General features: G+C 35.8%; 2 protein-coding genes across 7 annotated transcripts in view; one reads left to right on the top strand and one right to left on the bottom strand.

Moving 5' to 3' along the window:
* CMKLR2 (chemerin chemokine-like receptor 2) overlaps window positions 1-246 on the bottom strand; it is an 82,533-nt gene extending 82,287 nt beyond the window's left edge. For all 3 annotated transcript variants that reach the window (XM_073807360.1, XM_073807363.1, XM_073807361.1), the window contains exon 1: window positions 30-246. The gene's annotated coding sequence lies outside the window, so the exon portion shown is untranslated. The remainder of the gene's footprint in view (window positions 1-29) is intronic.
* On the top strand, window positions 199-27,916 carry ZDBF2 (zinc finger DBF-type containing 2). 4 transcript variants are annotated; one of them, XM_073807358.1, is made up of 6 exons: window positions 199-331; window positions 3,021-5,857; window positions 6,563-6,641; window positions 8,200-8,304; window positions 12,433-12,560; window positions 16,049-27,916. In XM_073807358.1, the coding sequence occupies exons 4-6, from the start codon at window positions 8,245-8,247 to the stop codon at window positions 23,166-23,168; spliced, it is 7,308 nt and encodes a 2,435-aa protein (XP_073663459.1). In that variant the 5' UTR covers window positions 199-331; window positions 3,021-5,857; window positions 6,563-6,641; window positions 8,200-8,244; the 3' UTR covers window positions 23,169-27,916. The 4 variants fall into 4 exon arrangements, with proteins under 4 accessions (XP_073663459.1, XP_073663458.1, XP_073663457.1 ...); XM_073807357.1 differs by lacking the exon at window positions 199-331 and adding an exon at window positions 373-528; XM_073807356.1 differs by lacking the exon at window positions 199-331 and adding an exon at window positions 399-528 and having other exon boundaries at window positions 1,127-5,857.

Genomic DNA, 27,916 nt, shown 5'->3' with positions numbered 1-27,916 from the left:
CTGCGTCAGAGGGGCCCCTGTTTTCGCACCTTCGTTGACGTCAAACCTTAATGAGGGCTGCAACGCTACATTCCCCGTGGACGTCTACGTGGGCTGAGTCGTGATTCGGGACCCGGGTCCTGCGAGTGACGCTCTCGCTCTGCTTATCCTCTCCTCCCGCACTGGCGGGAGAGACGGTGGCTCCAATTTCTGGCTCCGCGGGCGGCGGGCGGCTCTCCGGACACCCCGGGGGTCTGGGCGTCGTGGTGGATCCGGAATAGGAAGGGAGCGTACTCCCTGGGTCCTTGGCCTCCACCCGGGCCGGGAAGGAATCACGGCGGCCTCCACCGAGGTGAGAACGGCCGCAGGGCGGAGTGGGGGCGGGGCGAGCGCGGGAGGGGCGGGGCCGGGAGGCGCGCAGCAGAGGAGAAGATCTCTGGCCCCGAGCGCGCGGCCGGGGGTGGGGCCTGCTCGCCTCTTTCGCGGGGAGACTTCTTCCTCCAGACGGACGCGTAGACTGCTCGCCCGGCTCCAGCGCCCGCTTCGCAGGTCCTTGGCTTCCCCTCACCCCGAGTCCCTTTCTGCCCCTCTTACGTGAGCGGGGCCGGCGTCTCCGGGCCGGGATCGAGGTGGCTGGGGCGTGGGTGGAGGTGGCGCGCAGGCTGCCTTGCCCGTCTGTCGGGGGCCCCAGGTCGGAGGGGCTCGCGGACTAGGCCTTGGGCAGGGGCAGGGGAGGAGGCGGCCTGCGGAGGTCGGATTTAGGGCTTTGTGCCCGCGGGAAGTGCAGGGGCACCTATGGGGCCGAGATCCGGAGCCACCTGTCCACAAATCCCTTTCTCCCAGTGCCCTGCGTTGTGTCCAGCTGTCCCCAAATCTAGCCTTTACCGGCCTCTGGCGATCAGAATTTATTTTGGAGACGTTAGATTTTTGTGTTAACAATCATTTTACTATTGTCGTGCAACAGTTGTGCAAATCTGGTCAAATTACGCCGTTGTTATCACGTGCTCCTAAGGCCCTTTCCAGTTCCTAACATTTTCCGGCGCGATGAATCTGGCAGCGCGTGGGAGAGATACTGACTCTCAGGAACTAAAACGCTTTTTACCCCTTCAAATTGAATTTTGTTTACCTTTGTTTTTGTTTTTTACAGCAATTATGTACTATCGGGGGGGAAAAATCGCTGAAAAAGCTATAGCAATCTCATCGTCAAGAGAGAGTCACTATTAACAATTTGGGATACATAAACAGATATTCGTGTTACATAAATGGGGTGCTAATGTGATCTACTGTTTAATACATGAAGGACTTTTTCTATATCAATGCATAAACATCTTTCCACTGCCTTGTCAACTTGCACTGATTTGGACCCAAAGCCTGTAAAGCAAGAATTTTCTTCTCCCTGAACCTTGACCAAGTGGCCAACCTTAGCAAAGAAACTCCTAAAAGATTTAATAAAATATCACTGCAGTGGCCAAGATGTTGGATAGAAATAAGCTGAATTCAGGGTAACAATCATTTTCTGTGAAGTATTGTTTGCTCGCTTAATAATTTGAGGCAATGTGTTTTTTTAAATGGCAGTTTTCAAACCATTAGTGAATTGTGAGATTAATGTAGTGGGTCATAACCACTGGTTTCATAAGCCGAAATAAGATAACATAGAAAATACCAGAATGCATTACCTGTAATGAAGATATTGTTTTGTGAAACTTATAAAGTGTGCATGTGTGTGTGGTGTGTGCATGTGTGTCTACATATGCTGGGTTGTGATATAAAATGTACTGCTTCCCGTGTGCCATGCTAATCAAATTTGAAAGTCACAGTCACTAAGGTACTGTCAGCGCTCATCTCAGAAAGGGAGGGAAAAAAAAAAAAGAATGGGAGCGATGATGCAATTAAGTTTAACAATAGTTCTACTTTTTTCTTTGGAACATGTGACAGTGTTTATTGTAGCGAATTACATCTTAATTATTTGTTTTCACCTAATATTAAAACAATCAATTAGCATTCCTGAAAATACAGAGAGAAAGCCTTTTAAAGAAGTTCAGAGGTTAAGAGCATAAACTGCTCAGATTGACCTAGGGTCAAATCCCAGCTACGCTGGTTATTTGTGTGTGACCTGGAACAAGATAGTGCTTCTCTCCTGATTTGTAAAGTGGGAGTTACCGGAACACCAGCTATATAAGGCTGTTTGATATTCAGATGAGATAATGCATGTGAAACTGTTGATTTAGTGCCTGCACAGATTAAGTACTCACTACAGGTTAGCTATTAAGACTGAACGGAGGTATCCAGGATAATTCTTGTCGCCAGAGGTAAACCCATAGAAGGTGGATAATCCAAAAGAGGGGGAAATTGAAAATCGGTTAATAATGTTATAAGGAAAGGGACACTGAATTAAGATGGTCTTTTTATATCATTTAGCCATTGTTTTGTGACTGCTCCCCAATTGTTTTTCTATTGCTAGAAAAGTAATTTAGATTATCTTATTCAGTAGACCAAATGCCCTTCTATTGTCTTTACTTATTTATTATTGAACTGATGTCTCTATTGTCAAGCAACTGAAAAATATTTGCCACAGGGATTCTGGGTTTTGTTAGCTCTTATTCAGTACCAATGTCAGCTTGAGAAACTCACACGCTTATAATTCAAGGCGCTTCAAAAATGTGTTTGTTTATCTCTGCAGTAGGTAAAGATCTCAGGTATGCAAGAAATAATACTAAAAAAAAAAAGCACTTTATTTCTATTTTGTGACACTTCTGCTGAAGTTATCTCAGGCATTTCAAAGATCTCTCTTCACTGCCCCAGATTGGTTTTGCAGTTTTAAATGTTACATAAACCAATGAAATAAGAGTGTAAGCATTGTCATTTTTCATAGCACTTTATTTTTATGAAAAATAAATCAAATGCTTTGGCCTCAAAAAAAGGCTGTTGCAAAAGCACTTAATTGGGTATCACAACTGTAAAAGGTTGGGGGAAATCTTAAACATTAATTGTAATACTTCTCTCAGTTTTGAAAATGTCTTTAAGTTCTTATTCTGTTTTAGAGGAACCAAAATGGAAATGTTACCGAACCGAACTTGGGTCTGCTCGCCCGCTGCACAGCAAAGCCAATCTACTGACACCGGGTTGTGGTGAAGGAAAGTACAGCGTTTATTTGCAGGGTGCCAAGCAAGGAAAACAGGCAGCTCGTGTTCAAAAGACCCGAACTCCCCGATGGCTTTCAGGGAAGGGTTTTTTAAGGCCAACATTTGGGGCAAGGGTTGCAGCTCGTGGACTTTCTTCTGATTGGTTGGTGGTGAGGTAACAGGGTGATTTTTCGGGATTCTTAATCATTAACCTTCTGGTTCCAACCAGTCTGGGGTCTGCCTTCCTGTTAGCATGTAGTCACCATCCTCCACTGGGTGGGGGGGTCTTAGTTTCTGCAGAAAAACTCAAAGATATGCTTCAGATTGTTATGTATATCCCTTAAAGAGGAACTAGTACTCTGTTTTACTGCTGAAATATTGTTTAAGCTATCATTACTTTTCTTGCCTAACTGCTTTTCCTTTGTTTCTGCATTCCCTCACTTCCCTAATCTGTAACTGTTTGAGTCTGCTTTTTGGAACCAGGGAAGGCCTAGGAGACTAAAGCCTTTTTCTACAAACAAGAAATGGGGGACATGGAGGGGCTTTTGTAACTGGGAGGGCCCCACAGGGTCCTGCTTGGTCTCAGTCCCCCCTTTTCTTTGATACTTCTCAATCCTAAAGGGAGCAGGGGTGGGACAAGAAAGGGAGTAAAGTTTTGGATAGAGAGGTTAATCATAAACTCGTCAGGGGAACTTGGTCTTAGGGGGACTTGGTTTCAGAAACTCCTTGAGGGTAAATCATGATGTGTTTATGAAAATATGAAAAAAATAAGACTTGGAAGTCTAGCTGTCCTATCCACAAAAAGCCCTCAATGAAACAAAAAAGTCTATCTTGACCTTAAATCAAACATGTATTCATTTGTATGTTTTAAGTTAGATAAAATATTAAGGTTATGTGTGTATGTATTTTAAAAATCATCTTATTGACCAATTTTTAAAAAGTTAACTCACCAACTACTGGGTCTTATCAGATAAGAGGGCTTTTATCTTACACTGATAAAATGAAATAGTATGCAATAGTATGCAATCTTTAAACATACTGTTTTGAATTATATATAATCTCATATAGAGGTGCTCATCATATATGGTTAAATGAGAGAGGAGACTATAGAATAGAATGGGTAGTACCATTCCATTTTTGTAAAAACATGTTTAGAACAAAGAAGAATATATGGCAAATGTAAATGGTGGGTAGTGGAATTACGGCTGATTTTATGCTCTTTATTTCTTAATTTTTATAATTGTACTATCATTTTGTTTTACTTTCATAATAAAAATTAATAAATTAATAAATATCATAAAATTAATAAAAGTCATTTCTTAAAGAAAAAATTAATGTGTGTTTTCCTAATTTATAAGTATAAATGAGACTAAGTCTTTGCTCTAAGGGATACTGACTCTTTGAACTTGGATGTTTTGGGTATTAACTAATTCTCCAATATTCTAGGAAATAGTGCTGAATAGTTTAACAGTTATATTCCTTATCCTATGAAAAGCATCTTTGAGTAGGAAAGAACTGTTGTTCCAGAATTTTCTTAAAGCCCTCCTTGAGTACACTGCTTTCCAAAAAATTTATACACTGCCTGAAGATATGGTCTAAATCTTTAGTCTGCTTTTAAATCCTATCATGTCAAAACTCAGTCTACTTTTCTTGCTTTATTGCCCCTTAAATTCTTAAATGAAAACTTAGCTCCAGATGAATTTGTCAACTCACTATCTCCAAAAGTATCTTGTGCTTTCTTGCTTTTATACTTTGCTTCTTTGTTACTTGGAATAGCTTTTCCTGACAGTTGTGTAAACAAATTCTACCCAGTTTCCAATGTCCAGTTAAAAAAAACATATCCACCGTGACATCCCTGGTTCCTCCAGCTAAAACTGAATTTTGCAGCTAAACCTATTTGCACTTATTATTTGTGCCTAGGCATTTCTCAGATACCACCTGATATTTTTGCATTTATTTCCCAATTCCATCTAAACTTCTTGAGAGCAAGAAAGCTTGTATTATATTTCTCTCTATCCCTTGACGCTCCTAGCATAGAACCCTGCACAGGGTAGGTGCTAAATGTTTATTCCTTGATCGTACGGTGGTGTCAAGTGTTGAGTTCAAGTGCTGGAATTTCTTGTTAACCAGTGATCCTCGGTAGGGGGGGTTAACACTTTGCCCACGACAATGTGGACAAATAAAAAAAGGATAATTTGGCTTAATTGTCAATTGATATAGATAGGTGATAAGGAATTGACAGTAGTTTTTATTAAAACTAACACAAAAGCTAAGAGTTGTGTAGTTAGTTCAGGACTCAAACTTAAGTTTCACATAAATATTTCTTTGAAAAGTCTCTCATGAAGCTCATTTTGGGTTTGATGACCTCTGTTCTTAACCCTCCCAGAGGCACAGGTGTGCCTCGCGTTCTTACAGCTAGTGTTCCCAGAACCCAGAGATCTGAAGTATTTGACGGTGGGTTATATGCACCCTCAGAGTTACTCTGTTCCAGAACATCTTAAGAGGTCATGTGGGATTCAGTGCGTCATAGTATGTAAAGTGCTTTGTGTTCAAAAGTTAGTAGTTTTTCTCCTATTACTGGAAACATAATCGTGTCAGTCTTCAAACTTAAATTGTGACGAGGGTATTTATTTAATTTGGTTAATGGTAGACACTCATAGGGCTTATCATTTTTTGTTAAACAGTTTTATTTTAATTTATAGATGTTTGCCAGGACTAAATATAGCTGATGAAATATCTGACCTTTTCTGCTCAAGGTAAATGATTTGTTACTTTATAAAAATACCAGGTACCAATAGAATTCAGAGTTTGTATAAAAAGACCCATTTGGTCTTGTAAAGTAATGTAATCCCGGGCCCCAAAGAAATGATCTCTTTAAGAATTTTGTTAGTACATGAAAAATGACGTATTATTGGTTCAACCTATATCAGAATCACCTTGGAACATTTTAAATATGTGTAATATGCATGTGCCTGGCTTCCCACCAGGGGATTTTGATTCCATAAGTTTTTGGGGTTTTAGCATGTGAATTTTTCCAAATGCCAACAGGTGCTTTTGGTTTACTGTAGCTCTGTTTCATTGTGGCATGGCACTAGAGATGATGAAATGGCAGGTAATAATGCCATGGGAGTTAAAGTCCATAAGGGTTAAAGATCAAAAAATATTTAAAGTTTTTAAATTTTGTGTGTGTGTGTGTGTGATGTTAGACTCATGCTTTCATTTTGCCTTTTATTCAATGAATGTTTTAATTATATTTTAAATAAAGCACTAAAAAGTTTATTTAATGATTTTTCAGAGTTCAGGTTTAAACTCTAGAGTTCTCTCAGCCTGAAAATTGCCACATCTATGAATACAACTTAAACTTTCTTTCATTTTGTTGCTTCAGGTTAATAAGTGACGTAAGTTAATGGAAAAAAGACGAAATTTTAAGTAAATAATTTCTTATATATTCTTTATTTCAGAAGCTGGTTTAATTGATTTATTTTCCCTATAAGTGAGAAGTCAGAAACTGTCAAAGTTTCTCATAATAAAAAGTAATGGGTAAGTGAATGTTACGATAGCATTTTGATTTAATGAAGCTTTTCTATTCTTATTGGTTTTAAGGCTGTGGTTTCAATTTTTGAACATTGATTTTAATGAATAAACTTTTTCTGTTGCAGGATAATCTTATCAGAAACACTCATAACGTTATAGGATCATTCTCTTTATTTTTTTCGACAGATAAGAGTGTTTAAAATAATTAGAATTAAAACCTTGATGAAATTATCTCTTAAAATCCTATTTTCACTTTCACAAAACAGCAAAAAAACTCATTGTATTTAATTTATTACTTAAATTTGTTATATTTTGTGTATGTGAATAAATTGTGTGTGTATCATAATTACTTGGGAAATTTAAAAAATTCTGAATTCTAGGCTCTATTCTCAGATTTACTAAATCAGAATTTTGGGGTATGATTTTTATATTCAGCCTGGTTTGGAAACCAGTATGTAATGCAGTATGTAATGATGAAGGATTATAGTTTTGGGGAGGAGGGTAGAAACTTGGAAACTATTCTTTATTTGTAGAGAAATCTTATTGCACTAATTGGAAAAAAATTCTTCATATTCGTTTGGTTTATGTAATTGTCAGAAGAGAAATGTCTTTTGTTTCAGAGGCTGTATTAGTTGCTATTTTGTTTTTTAGCAACTTTGTTGGATAAATTACTTTAAAATCTGCCTCTGTGGATTAAGCAGAAAATAAATGTAGTATCTTTACTCTCATGCTAGAGAATAAGATGTTATATATGACACTGAGAGTTCACATAATCTGGGATTTTGTGTAGAAACATAATGGGAAAATTAATAAGCTTTGTTAAAGTATAGTAAATATACTATAGTAACAACTTAGAAATAGTAATTTGTCTTTATAAATTGAGTACTGTATTCAATACTGAATCACTTTCTGATAACTCTTAACAACTTAGAAAATCAATAAAAAATGTAGTCATCTAGGCTTCAAATACTGGCAACACACTACTCTTTTAGAAGATGCATAGGTCTCAGAGAAAGACAGATACTGTATGATATCATATATATCCACGTATATGTGGAATCTAAAAAATAAACTAGTGAATATAACAGAAAAGAAACAGACTCATAGATAAAGAGAACAAACTAGTGGTTACCAGTGGGGAGAGGGAAGAGAAGAGGGGCAAGATAAGGGTAGGGAATTAAGAGGTACAAACTGCTATGTATAAAATAGATAAGCTACGTGGATATATGGTACAACACAGGAAATATGGCCAATATTTTATAATAACTATAAATGGAATATACCCTTTAAAAATTGTGAATTGTACTGTGTTGAACACCTGAAACTTACATTGTGCCTCAACTATTCCTCAATTAAAAAAGAAAAGAAGATTCAGAGGTCTCATTTTATTCCAGGCTCATTGATTGGTTCAGTAGCTCATGGTAGCCTTGTCTGTTTTCGCAATTATTAGAAATATGAGTGGGTAGGACCCAAGAATGAATTTCTGGTCTCTGATATTATCATAGCTATTTTCCTTATGGTAATAAGGAATTACTGTGCTTTTGCCATTTTTGTTTTTTTCCAGTTTGAGTGTTCAAGGACAATAGCCATCTGACTTTGGTTATTCAATATGCAGAACAGACCAGGATATTGCAGCTATTGCTGTGTGCACTATAATAACCTGGAACAGGTGAGAAGATCCTATTACTATGGTTATACCACAAAGGACCTAGTCGTAACTTTCCCTTCTTTTACGTTTAATTAAATTCATTTATTCCTTCATTGAACAGACTATATTGAGACTCTACTAATGGGCAGATACTGTTTAAGTTTCTAGGGAAATGGCCATGAACAAAATCAGTTTCCTTTATTCATGAAGCTTATACTTTAGTGCAGTAAGACAGAAAGTAAGTAGTCATATAAGTTTAGTACATAGTATGTCAGATTGTGATAAATGTTATGAGGAAAATAAAATAGGGAAGAGTGTGCAATTTTAGGTAGAGTGGCCAGGTAAGGTTAAGGAAGTGACATTTGAGTTGAGATTTGAATGAAATGCAGGGGCCAGGCTTGCTTATATCTGGGGGAAGAATTTCTGGGTAGAGGGACAGGAGAGCAAGGATAGAGACCCTGAGGCAGAAGAGTGGTTAGCATGCTAACTAAAAGCCAGGAGGCCAATGTGGCTGCAGTGGAGGTCAGGTGGGGGGTGGAAGTTAAGTGACAGGTGAGGAATTCAGAGCATTAGATTTTGTAAGTCATTGTAAGACAAGGTAAGGACTTTGAATTTTATGCTTTGATGCACAAAAGTTTAAATTTTTGCTATAGTTGAATTTGTCTTATCTTCTTTTGTTACTTGTGTTTTTGGTGTCATAAAAATTGCCTAAAAAAAAAATTGCCTAATCCAAGTTCATGAAGATTGATGCCCTGTCTTTTAAAAATACGGCCACATTAGTGGTTAGAACTTCAACATAAGAATTTGGCAGAGGTGGGAGGGGTGGACGCAGTGCAGTCTATAGCATTTACACTGTTTGAGTTTTGGATGTTAAACCAATTTTTCATTCCTGGGATAAATTCCACTTGGTCATGGTGTATAATTCTTTTTATATGTTGCTGGATTTGGCTTGCTAGTATTTTGTTGCAGATTTTTGCATATATATCCATAAGATATATTGTCTGTAGCTTTTTTTTTTTTTTTTTTTGGCTGTGTTGGGTTTTCATTGCTGCGTGCGGGCTTTCTCTAGTTGTGGCGAGCGGGAGATACTCTTCCTTGCGGTGCACGGGCTTCTCATTGTGGTGGCTTCTCTTGTTGCAGAGCACGGGCTCTAGGTGCTTGGGCTTCAGTAGTTGTGACATGTGGGCTCAGTAGTTGTGGCACGCGGGCTCAGTAGCTGTGGTGTGAGGGCTTAGTTCCTCTGCAGCATATGGGATCTTCCTGGACCAGGGATTGAACCTGTGCCACCTGCATTGGCAGGCGGATTCTTAACCACTGTGCCACCAGGGAAGTCCTCATCTGTAGCTTTTTTTCCTTGTGATGTGTTTGGTTTTGGTATCAGGGTAGTACTGGCTTCATAGAATGAGTTGAGTAGTATTCCTTTCTCTTCCTTTTGTTGGAAGAGTTTGTGAAACATCAAGTATGGAGATTTTGAAATAAGTATTCATGGTCATAGTAGCTGCAGCTTTCTGACCAGGATTGTTAACTTAGAAGATTCTCAAGTTTTTCTTCAGCTGTGGAATTGTCTCATAGGTGAAGCAATCATATAATGAAGCTTCTGCTAGTGCTAAACTGTTTGATCTTTGATGATATCTAAGACAAGTTTATAATATATAAAAATTATGCTGTTTAGTAGCATTTGTTTTGTTTAATGATCTAATAGTAAACACCTAAATTCATACTAGGAAGAGTTTTTATTATTGTGATTTCTACATCTCTGCCTTTTTAAAAAAGAAATAATTTTTAATGCTGGTTATAAACATGAGGAGGCAGATAATAAATCTCAAGTTCTCTTCAATATTTCTCTCATGATTGAGAAATTATATCATCACTTGAATAGAAAATTATTTGTTGAACTTTTGCTAGTGATAAAACATGTTTATGCTTTAACTACAAGTTCTAGTCAATAAGCATTCAGTATAATTTTTTTGCTTAAGGTTTAGAATAATAATTTTTAGACATTTGGATACTCCTGTACTAAACTGACATTTAAAAAGATTCTGTTGATGGTAGCTGAGGTAATTTGTACTAACTATAAAAGCTTGAAAAAATACACACACACACATATATATGTATATATATGATTCAAAGCTTTGGTGAACTACTAAGGCAGTGAAGACATATGGGGCCCAGATCTAGCTGAATATTGATCAGAATATTCAACAGAAATAATGGAAGCCAAAGGAAAGAAAACAACTGCCAACTTAGAATTCTATACTCAGTAAATAAGGTGAAATAAAATATTTTCAGGAAACAAAAATTAAGGGAATTTATCACCAGCAGACACTTATTAAAGGAAGTACTAAAACGAGTTTTTCAGGTAGAGGGAAAATGATTCCAGTTGGAAGCTCAGAGATACAGGAAGGAACGAAGAGCAATGGAAAGGTAAATAGATGGGCAATGTAAATGAATAATATCTTGTGAGATTAACAACAGTGGCATATAAATTGGAAGGGGAGTAAATTGAGCTAATACCTAAGGACCTTGCATTGTTCAAGAAGAGAGTGGGGACTTCCCTGGTGGTCCAGTGGTTAAGACTTGGCACTTCCAGTGCTTCCAAGGCAGTGGGTGCAGGTTTGATCCCTGGTCAGTAGAACAAAGATCCCACAAGATCCCACATGCCATGAGGCATGGCCAAATTAAAAAAAGAGAGAGAGAGAGTAAAAGTAACAAGTACTTTTGATCAGTCAGGGTTGCATGTTATAGTCTGTTACCACTAATAGACTAGGAAAAAGTCTATATAAAATATAGATCTTTGTAGTCTATATAAAATTGGAATAATAAAAAGTAGTCCACAAGAAAATAAGAAAGCAGAGAAATAGGGACACTGTGTAGGCAAGAATAGAATAATAAAACAGATTTAAAAATAAAAACAAGAATTAACTACAAATGTATCAGTAATAAATTACGTGAAAATGGACGATGCTTGAATTAAACTATATTCAATATTTTATCAGAGGTCCTGGTCAGGGAAATAAAGAAAGAAAAAGAAAAGAAAATGATAAAGATTAGAGAAGAAGAAATAAAACTGTTACTATTTGTATACAGTGTGATTGTGCACAAAGAAAATCCTAAAGATATTTAGATGAACTATTAGAATTGATAAGTGATTTTTAAAAACCTTTGGGCCAACATAAAAATAAATTGTCTTCTTAGAGTAAATATATATATGTATAGCAATCACTTTGCTGTACACATAAAACTGACATAACATTGTAAGTTAACTATACTTCAATAAAAAATAGTTAGAAAAAAAGAATAAAAAATTGTCTTTCTATATATAAACACCACATAGAAGATGATATTTGAAGAAGATATTTACAACAGCATCAAAAATCATCAACTTTTAAGGAATATGTATAAAAAATATGTATAAGATTTTTGTACAGAAAACTATAAACATTGAGAGAAATTTAAGAAAAATTTAAAAATTAAATGCACACACATACACAAAAGAAAGTGAAAAGGCAAGCCACAGAGAGGAAGATGATACAGATCTTCCTCAACTTATGATGGGATTACATCCTGATTGTAATTTGAAAATATCTTAGGTTGAAAATGCATTTAACACACCTAACCTATTGAATATCATAGCTTACCTAGCCTAACCTAAAATTACTCAGAACACTTCATCAGCCTACAATTGGGCAAAATCATTTATGCAAAGCCTATTTTATAATAATTGAGTAGCTCATGTAATTTATTGAATACTGTACAGAAAGTGAAAAACAGAATGTTTTGTTTGTTTGTTTGTTTGTTTTGCGGTACGCGGGCCTCCCACTGTTGTGGCCTCTCCCGTTGCGGAGCACAGGGTCCGGACGCGCAGGCTCAGCGGCCATGGCTCACGGGCCCAGGCGCTCCGCGGCACGTGAGATCTTCCCAGACCGGGGAACGAACCCGTGTCCCCTGCATCGGCAGGCAGACTCTCAACCACTGCGCCACCAGGGAAGCCCCCCTTATGGTTTTTAGATGCATATTTTAGAATTGCTTTATAGAAAGGGTATATTAATTTATACTTCTACTAGGTGTATAATGAATTTATATTGTGACACTCTCACTACTAATGAGTATTACCCATTTAAAAATATTCATTTTCTTTTTACTTTATAGCATATATCCAGTGATCAGCACAGATACTTGACCACACAGAGTAGACAATTGATGGCTACCACTAGTTTGATGGATCGTTTCTTGCAGGATGTTCTGAGGCACCACCCACATCATTATCAAGAAAGCAGGTAAAGTAACTGAGTGGAATAATATTAGCACAAAGTTAGTTATATGTTACAGTAAATGTTTGTGTTAATTGTTCTAATACTTCCTAAAATGAACCTTTGAATCAAGGAATATAACGTGAAATTTTATCTAGTAACTTACCTTTGCAATTATTTAAAAATTTTTCCTAGCTTAGGTAAGAAATTTCACTCTAAAAGTTATGGACTACACTGTGCTTTTTCTAAAGAAAAGTCTTAGGCCAATAAATAATTATATATCATTAAGGTGTTTTGTAAGGATGTCACAGGATTAAACACGGTAAAAAGGTGGGAGCAAACATAACTTTTACGAGATTAGTAACCAGAAAGTTGGTGACAGTAGCCAAGTAAGGGTGGTTAAGGTAAAAACTAAGTTAATTCCACATTAATGGAACTATTTGCTATTTTGTCAAATAGAATTGGCTCTTTTTATAATTTGTCAGTATCTTGATAGCTTACTCTTGTATTAATTTATTTTGGTTTTAATAAAAATAAATATTTTGATAACATTTAAAAAAGTTAATGTCCTATGTTAAAGAAGAACTTTGGTAGAAAATCAGATTATGTACTGTGGTGAGTTTGCAACTACAGCTATACAAGATAAGGCAAAATAGATCATTAGCACATCTGTGCAGAATTATTTGAGTTCAGCACTAGCAGCAGAAAAAAGGATAAACTTCTTGAACGCTTTGCAAGTCACCAACCTAGAACTTAGTAAATGGCGAAAAAGTTTTAATGGGAAAAAGTCAGGAAAAAAATATGTGGTTTTCGTAGAGAATGAACTTGAGGACATGGGGAGGGAGAAGGGGAAGCTGGGACGAAGTGAGAGAGTAGCATGGACATATATACACTACCAAATGTAAAATAGATAGCTAATGGGAAGCAGCCGCATAGCACAGGGAGATCAGCTCGGTGCTTTGTGACCACCTAGAGGGGTGGGATAGGGAGGGTGAGAGGGAGACGCAAGAGGGAGGGGATATGGGGATATATGTATACATATAGCTGATTCACTTCATTATACAGCAGAAACTAACACAACACTGTAAAGCAATTATACTCCAATAAAGATGTTAAAAAAAATTATGTGGTTTCTTAGCTGGTGGAAAGATGGAATTAGCCTATCTTGGGGTCAGTATAAATTACCAGTTTATAGTGTATATAAACAATGCTTCAACAAACATATTTGTACATGCAACTTTTTCTGTGGAGTAGATTCCTAGAATTTGAACTTTGGGGCTAAAGTTTATGGACATTAAAAATATTTTTTATTTTTTAACTTTTCATTTTGGAATAATTACAGGCTTACAAAAATTTAGCTGCAAATGGGATTGTTTCCTTAATTTCTCTTTCTGGTAGTTCATTGTTAGTGTATAGAAATGCAACAGATTTCTGTTTATTAAGTTTCTATCCTGCAACTTTATCAAATTCTTTGATGAGCTCTCGTAGTTTTTTTTGGTGGCATCTTTAGTATTTTCTATGTATAGTATCATGTCATCTGCAAACAGTGACAGTTTTACTTCTTCCTTTCCATTTTGGATTTCTTTTATTTCTTTTTCTTCTCTTGTTGCTGTGGCCAAGACTTCTAAAACTATGTTGAATAAAAATGGTGAGAGTGGGCATTCTCGTCTTGTTCCTGATCTTGGAGGAAATGCTTTCAACTTTTCCCTGTTAAGCATGTTGTTAGCTTTGGTTTGTCACATATAGCTTTTATTAAGTTGGGGTATGTTCCCTTTATGCCCACTTTCTGGAGAGATTTTATCATAAATGGATGTTGAATTTTGTCAAATTCAACACGGACACGGCACAAACCCGTGTCCCCTGCATCGGCAGGCGGACTCTCAACCACTGTGCCACCAGGGAAGCCCTGAATCAGTAATTTAAAAACTCTCAAGAGACAAAAGTCCAGGACCAGACAGTTTCACAGGTGAATTCTACCAGACATTTAGAGAAGAAAATTTTAATTCTTGATAGACATTTCCTGGAAGGCTATACCAATTTATATATAATTTATTGCATAAATTGTATATATATGTATATACACCGGTAGTATATGACAGTGCTCATTTCCTGTCACTTTTGCCAACATTGCGATTATCAACCTCTTTCTTTCTCCCTAAAATAATAGGCCAAAAAGTGTCTCTTAATTAACCTTTATTTATTTATGAGTAAAGTAGAATTTCTCTTGCTATATAGTTATTAGAAATATATTTATCCAATGGATTGTTTTTTCATATACTTTGCTTATTTTTCCATTGAATTGTTTGTATATTTTGGGTTTGTATGCAATATTTATGAATAATAGTTCTTTGTATTTTAAATGTTATTTGTATTTTAAATATCAGAATCTGTCATGTGTTTATCAACTCTGTTATCATGTGTTTATCAACTATATGTTATTTTTTACCATATAGAAAGAAACATTTTGACACAATCTAAGGAGAATTTTTCTTTATGGCTTCTTTCATGTCTTTTTCTTAATTCCATTTTTCTCTTCTTTTAAATATTTTTAATCTTCTTGGAATTTATTTTTATAAGTGGTATATAGCAGTACTTACTTTTTAAATATACTAATTATCTCCACTGATATAAAACATCACCTGTAACATAAAATTCCTGTATTTGTGTGTGTGTATCTACATCTACTTCTATATCTATATATTGGATTTTGAATACCATTTTCTTTCATTGAATGGTTTTAATCCCATGCCAGTACCACATTACTTATGTTTATAAGCTTTCTGAATTATATAGTTCATCTTTAAAAAATTTCATCTCTCTTTCCCCCCTTGTCTAGACATTGTTGGTTTTTCTATTATTTTAGTCTTCTTGAAAGTCAGCTCTTGCTTTACTTTTGTTTCCTATTTATTGGTCTTTTTCTTAATTTATATCTTCAAGTTTCCTGAGGTAGGGGGATTTGGTTATTTTTCTGTCTTTTTGAATTAGATGCTCATTTAGTTAATTTCTGTTTACTAATTCCTATTTTAATGGGAAATTTAAAAGTGTGAAGTTTTCATTTTGATCACATCTCATAAATTTAATATATAGTTATTTATTTTGTTTGTAGATAGTTTAAAAAGTTTTCCTTTTTAGCATAAGAGTTATATAAAAGAGTGGTTTTTAACCTTTAATGGTTACATTTTTGGAGGCCTTTTTTTGTTGTAAAGTTAGTTTAAAATGAGTAGAAATACGGATTGTGATTTAGTTGTTAATTTTATTTATTTATTTAGTTGTTAATTTTAAACACACATGAATACAGATGAAAATGTTTTGGGATTTCCAACTTGTTTGATTTTATGATTCTGCCTTCCTTTCTTTTCTTAGCCAAATATTACAAAATTAATTTTAATTTGAGACTGTGTCCTCTAGGAATCTTGCCCAGGGTAGGAAGAAAATAACATTTATTATGCATTTAATAAAAATCTTAAACAGATGTTAGAGTATTTTTATGGATTTTTTTCCCCCTTGCTTTTTAGATCAATGCAAAATGAGAGACTTCATATGACTACTGTGTCACCTTCTGGAGTGGTTCCGAATGACGATTTTGTTCCTGAAATAATGACTGAGGATGCTACTGGAGTCAGAGAAGAGATGTCTTCCAAGGCTTCTGAACCTGTTGAAGAGCTGTATTCTAAACCTAGTAAATCTCAGGAATATATACAGAGTGTTTCAATTCGGCCATCAGTTATTCAAAAACTGGAGAAAGGACAGCAGCAGCCCTTGGAGTTCATTCATAAAATTGGGAGCCATATGAAAGAATTTAACCCAGTTGGTATTGGTCATGCTACAAATAGTAGACAAAACGTAATATATTCATCAGTGGTTTCTAATGCTTCTGTTAGTTGTTTACCTGAAAGTTCTCATGAAAGACCAGTTACAACTAATGCTACTACTGGGTTACCACTAGGATCCCATTTGGATTCAGTTAACAAATGTGACCCAGACAAAGTTGACAAATACTTTAAACAGCTAGACAGGGGCTCTAAAAACCCTATGCTATCATCCCATCCAGAAACTTCTTCAATAACTTATCAGAAACCTAAAGAATCAAACAGGAAATCTTTATGTATAAATTCAGATAAATTGGTTATACAGGAAGATGTAAAATCTCAGGGTAAAACTTTGTCAACTGGCTCTAAAGTCCGTGAATTTGTGGGTGCTGAAGGCTTCTTAAAATTGGAATCTCTTTCCAGATTTACAGTAAACCCAACAGTCAACCTGAATAAAACTGACATGCCTTCTAATAAAGGAATCTTTGAAGATGGCATTCCAAAGCATCATGAGAAATTCTTTCCTAATATGGATCATACCCAAGAAGGAAAGCATTTGGTCTTTAACAAGTCAGCCTTCTTGGAACAGAAGATCTCAGTGAGTTCTGAAATGAAGTTTGCTGGTGGCTATCTTCAGTCAGCATCTGATCACCATGAAGAGGCTGTGCCAGACCTTTGGAAGGAGGAACAAATTGACCAAGAAGATAAGAACTGTGAATCAAGAGGTTCTGAAATGAGTTCTGATGGCAGTTCCTCTTCTTATTCACTGACGGACCAATCTAAAGTGACTGCCAAAGAAATAAACCTCTTAAAGGAAGTACATGCTGACTTGCAGTATAAGATCAATAAATCTTGTGTTTCTGAAATAAGCTCTGATTATGATGGCTCCCTTCAGTTGACTTCCAACCAAACTCAAGTAATTGTTAAAGATGTAAGTGTTCAGAAGGCAATGCATATTAGGCTGGTTGATGAAAGCTATGAATCTAGTGATTCTGAGATGAAGTTTGATTGTGATGCCTCACTTCAGTCAACTGATAACTACCCCCAACAGCCTGAAAAAGAAGTAAACCTTCCCAAGGGGGCACACGTTGGCTTGGTTGATATGAACTATGGATCTGGTAGCTCTGAAATAAGTGCTGATTCTGTTTTCTCACATCAGTCAGTGGTTGACCAATTCCCAGTGGCTGTCACAGAAACAAAACTCTGGAAGAAGGTTCACATTAGCTTGGTTGATAAGAACTATGGATCGAGTTGTTCTGAAACAAGTTTCGATTGTGATGTTTCTCTTCAGTCAGTAGTTGACCATCCTCAACTGGCTGTCAGAGAAAGAAACCTGGAGGATAGGCTTGTCTATCTGAAAGATAAGAATCGTAAGCCTAGTAGTGCTAAAGCACATCTTGATTGTGATGTCTCTCTTCAGACCATGACTGATGAACCTCAGAGGGCTGTTGAAGAAATCTATCTTCTGAAAGAGAAGAATGACATTGTGGATATGAACTGTGGGTCTCATGGTCCTGAGATGAATTTTCATCTGATGAAAACAGATGCTAAGTTAGTGCCTGACCAATCCCAAGTGGCAGTTAAAGAAGTAAACGCTCAGGAAGTAGCTCTTGACCTGGAGAATAAGAGTGTTAAATCTAGCATTTCTGATCTAAGTTTTGATTCTCATGCTTCTCTTTATCGATCAGCTAATGATCAACCTCAGGGGGATTGTGGTGAAATAAATCTGAAAGCGTTAAATGTTGATATGGAAATTAAGAGCTATGGGTGCTCCAGTTCTGAGTTGAGTTTTGATTCCGATCCTCCTCTTATGTCAGTTACTGAGTATACTGAGCTGGATGTTGAAGAAATAAGAAAGAAGCACATTAACCTGGAAGATGAGAGCTTTGAGTCAATTAGCTCCAAAATAACTTTTGATTCTGATATTCCTCTTCACTCAGTAGTTGACCAATCTCAAGTAGCCATTTATGAGGAGGAGTCTATTGATCTGGGAAATAAGAGTAATGAATCTTGTGTTTCTGAAATAACTTTTGATTCTGATATACCTCTTCATTCAGGGATTTATCAACCTGAAGTAGCTGCTAAAGAAACATTCATTCAGAAAGAAGAGTATATACACTTAGGAGGGAAGGATGATGAACCCACCGATTCTGAAATAAGTTTGGATTCTTATATCCCTTTTCACTCAGTGGTTAACCATCCAGAAGAAGCTGTTAAAAAGCTAAATCCTCAAAAAGAAGAGTGGGCACCCTTAGAAAATAAGGAAAATGAACCTTGTGGTTCTGAATTAAGTTTTGATTATGATGTTTTTCGTTCAGTGACTGGATGTTCTGAAGATCCCATTAAAGAAAGAAACCTTCTGAAAGAGGAGATTATACACTTAGAAAGTAAGGGTAATGTATCTGTTGTTTCTGAAAGCAGTATGAAGTCTGATGTTTCTTTTCATTTAGTGACTGATCATCCTGGCATAGCTATTAAAGAAGTAAACCAAAAAGAAGAATATGTAAATTTAGCAGATAAAGGTAATGAGTTAAGTGTTTTTGAAACAAATTTGGATTCCAATATCCCTCTTCAGTCAGTGATTCACAAACCTGAAGTGGTTGTTAAAGAACTATGGCTTCAAAAAGAAAAGCAAGCTAAGTTAAAAGGTAAAAGTGCTAAATTTAGTGGTTCTGAAATAAACTTAGATTCTGATTATTCAATGACTGAAACTCAAATAGCTGTTAAAGAAATAGATGTTCAGAAAGAAAAACGTGTTGTTCTAGAGAACAGGAGTGATAAATATAGTGGTTCTGAAATAACTTTGGACTCTGATGTCCCTCTTCAGTCAATGAATGAAAAACCTCAAATAACCATTTTAAAGGAGGACCATGTTGACCCAGAAGATGAAAGTACTGTACATAGAGGTTTTGAAAAAAATTTGGGTACTGATACCCCTCTTCATTCAGTCATTGACCAACCTCGACTAGCCCTTTTGAAGGAAAAACATGTGGATCTGGAAGATACAAACAATGAATCTAGTGATGGTAAAATAGCTTTTCATTCTGATGACCCTCTTCAGCCATTGACTGAACAATTTCAGGAAGTGGTTGAAAAAACAAACCTGTGGAAAGAAGAGGGTATGGGCCAGAAGAATAAGGTTGATGAACCTAATGCTTCTAAATTAATACATAATTCTGATGTTCCTCTTCTGTCTGTGTCTGATCAACCTGAAGTAGCTGTTAAACGAATAAACCTCAAGAACGAAGGTCATGTGTACTTGGAAGATAAGAACAGCCAATATAGTGGTTCTGAAATGAGTTTGAATTCTGATCTCTTGGTTCAGTCAGTAGTTGATCATGCTCAGATAACTATTTTGGAGCAGGAGCATACTGAGCTAGAGGATAAGCACAATCAATCTTGTGGCTCTAAAATAAGTTTTGATTCTGTTGACCCCCTTCAGCCAGTGGCCAACCAGCTTAGAGAAACTGTTAAAGAAGTAAGCCTTTGGAAGGATGAAGTTGACATGGAAGATAAAAGAGATGAATCTAAGTGTTTTGAAATTGTGTATGATTCTGATGTCCTTTTTCAGTCAGCGGCTGGCCAAACTAAAGTTGTTAAGGAGATCAACCTTTGGGAGGAGGATGTTGACTTGGAAGATAAGGTGGTCAAACCTAGTGATTCAAAAATAGATTTTGTTTCTGATGAACCTCTTCAGTCTGTGGCTAATGAAATTCAAGAGGCTATTCCAGAAATAAATCTTCTGAGGGAGGGACATGTTTGTCTGTGTACCAAGAGCTATGAACCCAATGATTCTGAAGTCATTTATGTTTCAAATGCCCATCTCCAATCAGTGGTTGAGCAACCACACATACTGGAAGAGCAACAAGCCAGTTTGGAAGATAAGAGCAATGATCCTTGTGGTCCTGAAATAAGTTTTGTTTCTGATGATCCCCTTCAGTTAGTGACTAGACCGCTTCAAAAAGCTGTTGAAGAAATAGGTCTTTGGGAGGAAGGCCATATTTACCTGGAAAATAAGAGATATAAACTAGGTGATTTTGAAGTAAGTTATGATTCTGATGTTGACTTCATAGCTGGGCATTCTCCTGTGGCTGTCAAAGAAATAAATTTGCAAGAGAAGGATCATGACCTTCATAAGAACTGTGAATTTAGTGTTTCTGAAATAAAATGTGATTCTGGTGTTCATCTTCAGTTAGAAGTTGACCAACCTCAAGTGGTTTGCAAAGAAGTAAACCTTCAGATGGAAAAGCATCTTGGCATGGAAGAAAGAGTCAGTGAACCTAGTGATTCTGAAATAGTGTGTGATTCTGATGTTCCTCTTCAAATAGTGATAAACGAACAAGTGTCAGACAAAGAAACAGATCTTCAGAAGATGCTATTTGTGGACCTGATGACCAGTGATAACGATTGTGAAATGATTTCAGATTCTGATGTCCATTTTCAGCCGGTGATTGACTCACCTCAGATGACTGTCAATGAAATCAGCTGTATAAATGAAGAAAGTTTTGTTCCAGAAGATGAGAACTGTGACTCTTGTGATTCTGAACTAGAATATCCTCAATCAGTGACAAACCATTCCAAAAAGGCCTTTAAAGTAGTAAACCAGAAGCAAGACTATATTATTCTGGAAGAGACAAGCTGTGAGCCTTATATTTCTGAACTAAATTTTCAAATTGATGCCTCTCATCAGTCCATGACTTCCCAGTCACAAGAGCCTGGGAAAAAAAAGGCCAAATATATTGACCCCAAAGATAAGAGCTGTCAATCTAATCGTCCTAAAAGAAATTTTGAACGGGAGGAGACTTCTCAGCCAGTGACTCAGCAACGCCAGAAGGCTAACAAAGGAGTCAACCTTTGGAAAGATGTCGAAAATATTGGCCTAAAAGATAAGAACTGTGAATCGAGTGTTTCTGCAGTGGATTGTAATGAGTCTCCTGAGTTGGTGATTCATCAAATGCCTGATAAAGAAAACCTTTTGAAGTTAAAACATACCAATCTAAAAAGTATGAGCTGTGAACCTTGTGGTTCTGGGAAGAATTTTCAATGTGATCCCTCTCTTCAGTCTGACAATGACCAGCCTCAAGAAGCTGTTAATAAAATAGACCTATTTGAGAAGACGTCTTTTGACCTGAAAGAAACAAACCATAATTCCCATTCAGGCTCTGTTCCCATGGTTGATTCTATACGGAACCTGGAAAAAGCAAAGGAAGTCACGGAAGATGATCCTGATGAACCAGTTCTTGAAGGCTTGCCTCATGTCCCTCCTTCATTTGTGGGGAAAACATGGTCTCAGATAATGAGAGAAGGTGACGTGAAAATTAATGCTGTCGTGAAGGAATTTAAGAAAGGTCGTTTCCACTGTTACTTTGATGATGACTGTCAGACCAGGAAAATTAAAAAAAAAAAATCGAATGAAGGAAAAAAGGTTACCTGGAGTGACCTCAATCAGGACACTACATCAATTCAAGTTCTTTCGGATTGTGATGATAATGCAGGTGGTATTTCAGATATTGATGACTTTTCAGTGGCCTTAGATAAACCTAGCCATTATCCTTCAGCAAAGAAGCATTTTGAACAAACATGCCGAGTGGCTTCTCCATGCCAGGCTATAAAAGTCAGCCATGGAACTCAAACCAATCTTGCAAGTCACCCAGGGACAAAAAGAAGAATAACTGGACAAGAGAAAGACTCTCCAGTAAGGAAGCGTTTACTTTTACAGAATGACAGAAAAACAAGAAAGAAAGTAAAAATTGGAAAAGTTGAATTTCCTGAGTCCTGTATTACAGTTTTGAAGCCTTTGCAACCAAATGCCTTAATTTATGTTCTTTCTTCAAATATTAAGCTGAAGAAAGGTGAATCCAACGACTTCTCTAAAAGGAGGCACGGTAGTAGAAATAATTGGGATCTTAGCATACAGTACAAATTTAACCAGAGTTCCTTTAATTGTTATGACCCATTGAATAAACAGATTGTAATTGATCCTTCTTTGAACATAGAAGTACCGGGGCCTGACAGGAATAACTGTATGGAAATTCATTTTAGCCACCTAAATTCTAATGCAGGAGATGATGATACTTATGTACAAAGCTCTGCTTCGGCACCTTTTATGACAGTGTCAGTAGGACATGAATTAATGGCACATCAGGAGGCCAGTGAATCTGTGTTTCTGGAAAAATCCAAGATTTTGAATTCTAGTGAGGTTTCCAAAGAAAGTAATTTCCAGTCAACTCTTTTAAATCATGATGTTGCCAAAATTTCTCTGAAATCAATTAGAAATAAGTTTTTGGAAAATAAAAGGAAAATTCAGAGAAGGAAGTTGACAACTAATAATAAGCCAGGTTTTCCCAAAGAAGACTGTAGACCAGTTATTCCCCAGCAAAAATCCAGAATTGCTTCAGAAAAACGGTCAATTTGGATTCAGACCAAACTAAGTGATATAATTAAAAAGTATATTCCAAAATACTCTGTGTTTTTGCGTCACAAATATCGGTCCAGGAGCACTTTTGTTAGGATGCATCTTAAGAAGAAAAACTCTGATGTCAGTAGGTTAAAGAAGGCAAAGAGACCAGCTAAAATTCTTTCAAATGCCTCGATTCCATCAGCTGGAGCTGAAGAGCAGTCAAGAGCTATAGCAAGCTCTTCTCCCAAGCAACCTGTGCGGGGCTCTTCTGTCGTTGCAGGAAGTAAGAAGAATGGTAATAAAAAACGCCCTAGAAGACAACAAAGAAAACCTTCTAGACCTGTTAGAACATATGCTTTGAGAAGTATGTATTCTGGTGTACCATATTCTGATAGAATGAGGACACGGCTCTCTAACAAATTGTGAGGTAATGAGGTAAACTAGAGGTGTTTCTATTAAGGGCTAGTTGAAGATTCAGTACTTCAATTGAAAATATATTTGGTACCTAGTGTACATAGCTTTCCTAACTTTGGTGAAAAAAATGCACCTTCAACTATTTTGCTATAGACTTATTTTTCAGAACTTTTATATTAATTTAAAGTTAGTGTTTAGGGTCCTTTTTTTTCAAATTAAAAAACTTCCTTTGTCCATTTGCTGTGGAAGAGCTTCATCTTAATTTATATCACATAATTTAGCACAGTATATACAACTTTCTCCCTCAAATCATGTCCCTCTTATTTATTTTTTATGATTGTGTCTCTCATGTCAGCAGGTTATATTATTGCAAAAATGGATGTGGCAAACATAAAATGCTTTTACTTTTTAAAAATTGGAACAAATGAATATGTAGTTATTTTCTGTGTGTTTTAGAGTGGCATTGTCAATATCATATTCTAACTAGATAATTAAAAAGAAGAAACTCTAATAGATTATCTCAGCTTTTGAGTGGGATTAACCTAAATAATCACGCACAAAATATAATTTATCTTTCTTTTAAAAGCATTCCAGAGAATGAGATTTCATAAACTTTAATCCAGTTTAAAAAACTGCCCGGTGATTTTACAAACATAACACAAACTCTTCCTCCTTCATTTAAACTGAATCTGCAGGTATCTAACTTTCCTCATTTGGACACATGCGTACATGCAATCTCTGCAGGTTTTTCTTTAGCATTATTAGACCTTAAGGGGAAAATGATCTTGCCAGTGTGATTATGCTTTTCTACCACCTTTTCTCCCCTCCACCTGAAGGGTTGGTGGTTTAATGTGAGAATCCAGTTATCTTATGGCCTTATCTCTTAAAAATATTTTAGATGTTTCCATATCCTTTTAAATAGCTTGAACTGAAATGACTGGTTTGGTAATTTGGGCAGATCATTAATTGTTGTTATTAATAAGTTATAATCTTAATAATTCAAAAGATCTAATAAAAACTGATAACTTAAGTGGTGGCCCATTTTGCAAGTGAAAAACTGTATTTGTGCATTGGTTTGGCTTTCCTTCAATTTGCTAACTGATTTTGGTAGTTCACATAAAAATGTCAAGATATGCAGTTTAGGTCTGAGGTACTCAGAAAGTCTTTAGATCCTTTATTCAGGGATACTGGTTGAGCTGGTACAGATAATTATCCTGTTAAGTCAAGGATCCTGGATCCTTTTCTATCACTGATGTTAAAGAGAAACATGAATTTCAGCTACTACATTGTATAAACCATATTTTATTGAAACTAGATCAGTGTACCATGATTTCAGAGATAAAAATTTGTTATCTTAGAATTAAGTATAGTGTAACAGTTGGTTTCTAAATGTAGTTTTATTTCAGGGGCCATTATTGAACCTGTGGGTATGTTATGGTGTCACGTTGTAATTTCTGTACTTGTAAATTTAAAACAGTAATGATATTGAAAAAAATGGACAAATGTTTATATTTTTAGTTCCAAAGCAACTTCAACTTTGCCTCATCTACAAATATTTTAATTTCCTTTCTTAAAATATCTGTAAACCACTAGTTTAATCCTCCAATCTGAATTTAGAAAGAAAACTGTCCTACTGATTAGGAAGTAAACAAGCAGCTAATTCATAAAAATATTCTATTTGTGGGTATTGTTTTTTTTTTCCTTGTGAAGTAGACACATAATTCCCTTGAGTATTGTTGGTAGGCATTCTGCCATCTTTTAGTGTCAGTTTAAAAGCAAGAGATCATACGGAAAAAATGTACCATGTAATTATGATGTATCATATCTATTGTGATTACATCGTGCACAGAGAATAGTTCTTATAATTCAAGTGATAAAAACTTGAAGTTGAAAAAAAATACCACCTTTTTCACATTGGAAACTTCTAAGTACGATTTTTTTTTTAGAGGAAAAGGTTTATATCTGAATTATATTAAAGTATAAAATAGTCCTGATGATTTTTTTAAAACATTTTGGAAATGTTTACTAAGTTCCTATAATCATTATTATTTTAGACAGGCTTGAAAACTTGAAATTGTAAAAGTTATAATTGAAATTAAATAAATAGTGAATAACTTTCAGAATTTGGTAGGATACAAGAGTGCCCCTTTGTCAAAATTTGTTTTGGCTTAATTTGCGAATTAGGTAAAAATTAGATGTTTTTTGTGTATTCAAGTATGCATTAAATTCTTTTAATAGTAAAAAATCGAATTATAACCATAGTGAATATTTTTATTAATCTTGTCCTTGTTCAGTATCTTGCATAGATGTTTACTATAATTGTTCCAAATTGTGCAGTATGTAGACAACGTTGTGTGAAGTGTGTTTTGGATTTGTGCATTTAACTTTTTTGTGTAACTAGGGCTCTGAGTGACAGGTTTTTTTGCTAAAGAGAAACTATATTTAAATATTCAAATAATTATATATTTCCATGTAAAACTAATGTGAAGAGTAATGTATTTTTTATAATGCAATTTAAAGAGTAAGTTTGTTTTCAAAGTTATCAAGATAAAATTGATCAAATAATTGAAATTTGCCTCTACTTTCTCTTCATGTTAGGAACTTTATCTGGGAATACTTAAGGAATCATAGATTAATGAAAACAGAAGTTCATTTTATAAATGGTCCTAGAGATAATAAATAGAGGAATATAAATGTTGATGCTGGTGAGAAAATAGTTTAACCAAAGATAAGCAGGTTATGTTCAATGAAGTAGTTATTTCAAAGGATTAAAATTAAACAACTGTTTCTTTGGTGGAGTGGTGGGTTAGCAACTTTTTACTTTGTATACCTGTATTGGAAGAGTCAGTGAACAGGACTGAGTTCAGGAGGCAGTATCTATATCATTATTTGACACCTACTGGAAGAGAGAACTTTGGTGCCTCCAATACCATAGCGTATGTTTTAAAGAACGAGAAAACATGGAAGAGTGTATCTGTGTCAGTGAGGTCAGTGCCTTTGGCCTCAGCAGTATTGACTTCTAGAGTTTTTGGTCCAGGATTATATTGTTAAGATGAACAACAGACTTCTCTTTATATAAAAAAGTTAATAGAGTAAAAATGTAAGATGGAAGCTCATTTTCAATAAAGGACTTTTATGTATAGAAAAAAATGTGGAAATATGTGAAAAATCATGTAATTAGGAAATTACACATCAAAATGTCAACGTAAGAAGATTACAGGCTGAGGAAGAGTCTCAACATTTCCTTATACTTCATTGAGACCGTAAATAGTAGGGAAGTAACAGTATATTTAATGTTTCCTTTGTTCTTCTTATACTTGATTGTACAATACATATTTTAAAATTTCTCCCAAAGTATTTTAAATTATTTACCTTGGCTAAGGAGTTGTCTAGGATGAACTATAGTTTGTTGCTGAATCTTTGAAGTATGAACTTTTACTTTTCTCTATGTTTATAATTTATTACATGGATGTTGCTTTTTTCATGCATTTTATTTTCTGAATTTTTAAACTGGACATGTATGTGTACATGTTGAGCCTTCACTAAGTACCAGGCATTGTTCTAGACTTTTAACCTGTATTACCTCATTTGATTTTCAAAGAGCCCTTTTGAGTTAGGTACTATAGTTGTGACTAAATAGCGGATGAGAAAATTAAGGCATAGAGCCTCAATTTTGGGATTACAAATGAATGTTGACTGTAATCAAATGGGGATTACAGATAATCCCCATTCCCATCCCCAGTCCCAGGCTGCCCCTAATCTACTGTCTGTCTTTATAGTTTAGCTTTTTCTGGACATTTCATATAAATGGCATCATACAATATGTTGTCTTTTGTGTCTGACTTTTTTCATTTCCCAAAATGTTTTAGAGGGTCATTCATGTAGCATGTATCAGTATTTTCTTCTTTTTTAAATTGCTGAATAATACTTATAATTAGTTTTTAATGAAGCTGGTGACAGAACACTGGTCTTCTGATGACAAATATGATAAAAACTGTTAGGTTTGAGGCTAGATGTTCCTTTATGCCTCTCACACCTGTTATCCTCGATCACTACCCCAAATCCACGACCACCTGCATATCTGCCTTTGTGAGTGCTCTTATTGCATACTTGAATGCTTTATGCTTCCTCTGTCTTTGACTCTTATTTCCTTTACTGACCATCTTGGCATTCTTTTCACTGTGCTTTGTGAATTTTCATTTTCAGTGTCAACACATTACTCTGTGTTCCCAATCCTTTCATTATGAATTGCTTGCAAGTGACCAAACTGAGATTCATATTCAAGTTGCCCTTTATTCTAACCTACATGAGCAGTAAAGCCAGGAATTGTTGATGATGTACAGGTCATAGTGAAAGTTCTGGTTTAAAATTACTGTACTACATAACCACAGTGTACATCATCAAAATCAGGAAATCAATATTGATACAATACAACCCTCTACTCCACAGGCCTTGTTTGGATTTTACAGATTGTTCCAAAATATTCTCTATAGGTCCAGGATTAAATTCAGGGTCACATACTGTCGTGATTCTAGTTTCCTTCAGTATGGAGCCGTTCCTCAGCCTTTATTTTTTATAACTTGACATTTTGAAGTGTACAAACAAGTTTCTTTGTGGAATGTCCCTCATTTTGAGTTTGTGTGATGTTTCTTCATAATGCTTTTCTTTGTGGGGGCAGGGCAGAAATTCTGTGGACTTCTCAGTGTATCATAACAGAAGCCATGTGATGTCAATTTGAATAAATGTGGTGATTGAAGATA

The sequence above is a fragment of the Tursiops truncatus genome, chromosome 7, assembly GCF_011762595.2.
Source record: "Tursiops truncatus isolate mTurTru1 chromosome 7, mTurTru1.mat.Y, whole genome shotgun sequence".
Classification (NCBI taxonomy): domain Eukaryota; kingdom Metazoa; phylum Chordata; class Mammalia; order Artiodactyla; family Delphinidae; genus Tursiops; species Tursiops truncatus.
This window is presented reverse-complemented; position numbering and strand designations above follow the sequence as displayed.

Bases quoted from the DNA above. Each gene is read 5' to 3' on its own strand.
- ZDBF2 (XM_073807358.1), top strand. From the start codon at position 8,245: ATGCAGAACAGACCAGGATATTGCAGCTATTGCTGTGTGCACTATAAT. The intron at 8,305-12,432 runs GTGAGAAGATCC...TTTACTTTATAG, and splicing joins ACTATAATAACCTGGAACAG to CATATATCCAGTGATCAGCA. The intron at 12,561-16,048 runs GTAAAGTAACTG...CTTGCTTTTTAG, and splicing joins CATCATTATCAAGAAAGCAG to ATCAATGCAAAATGAGAGAC.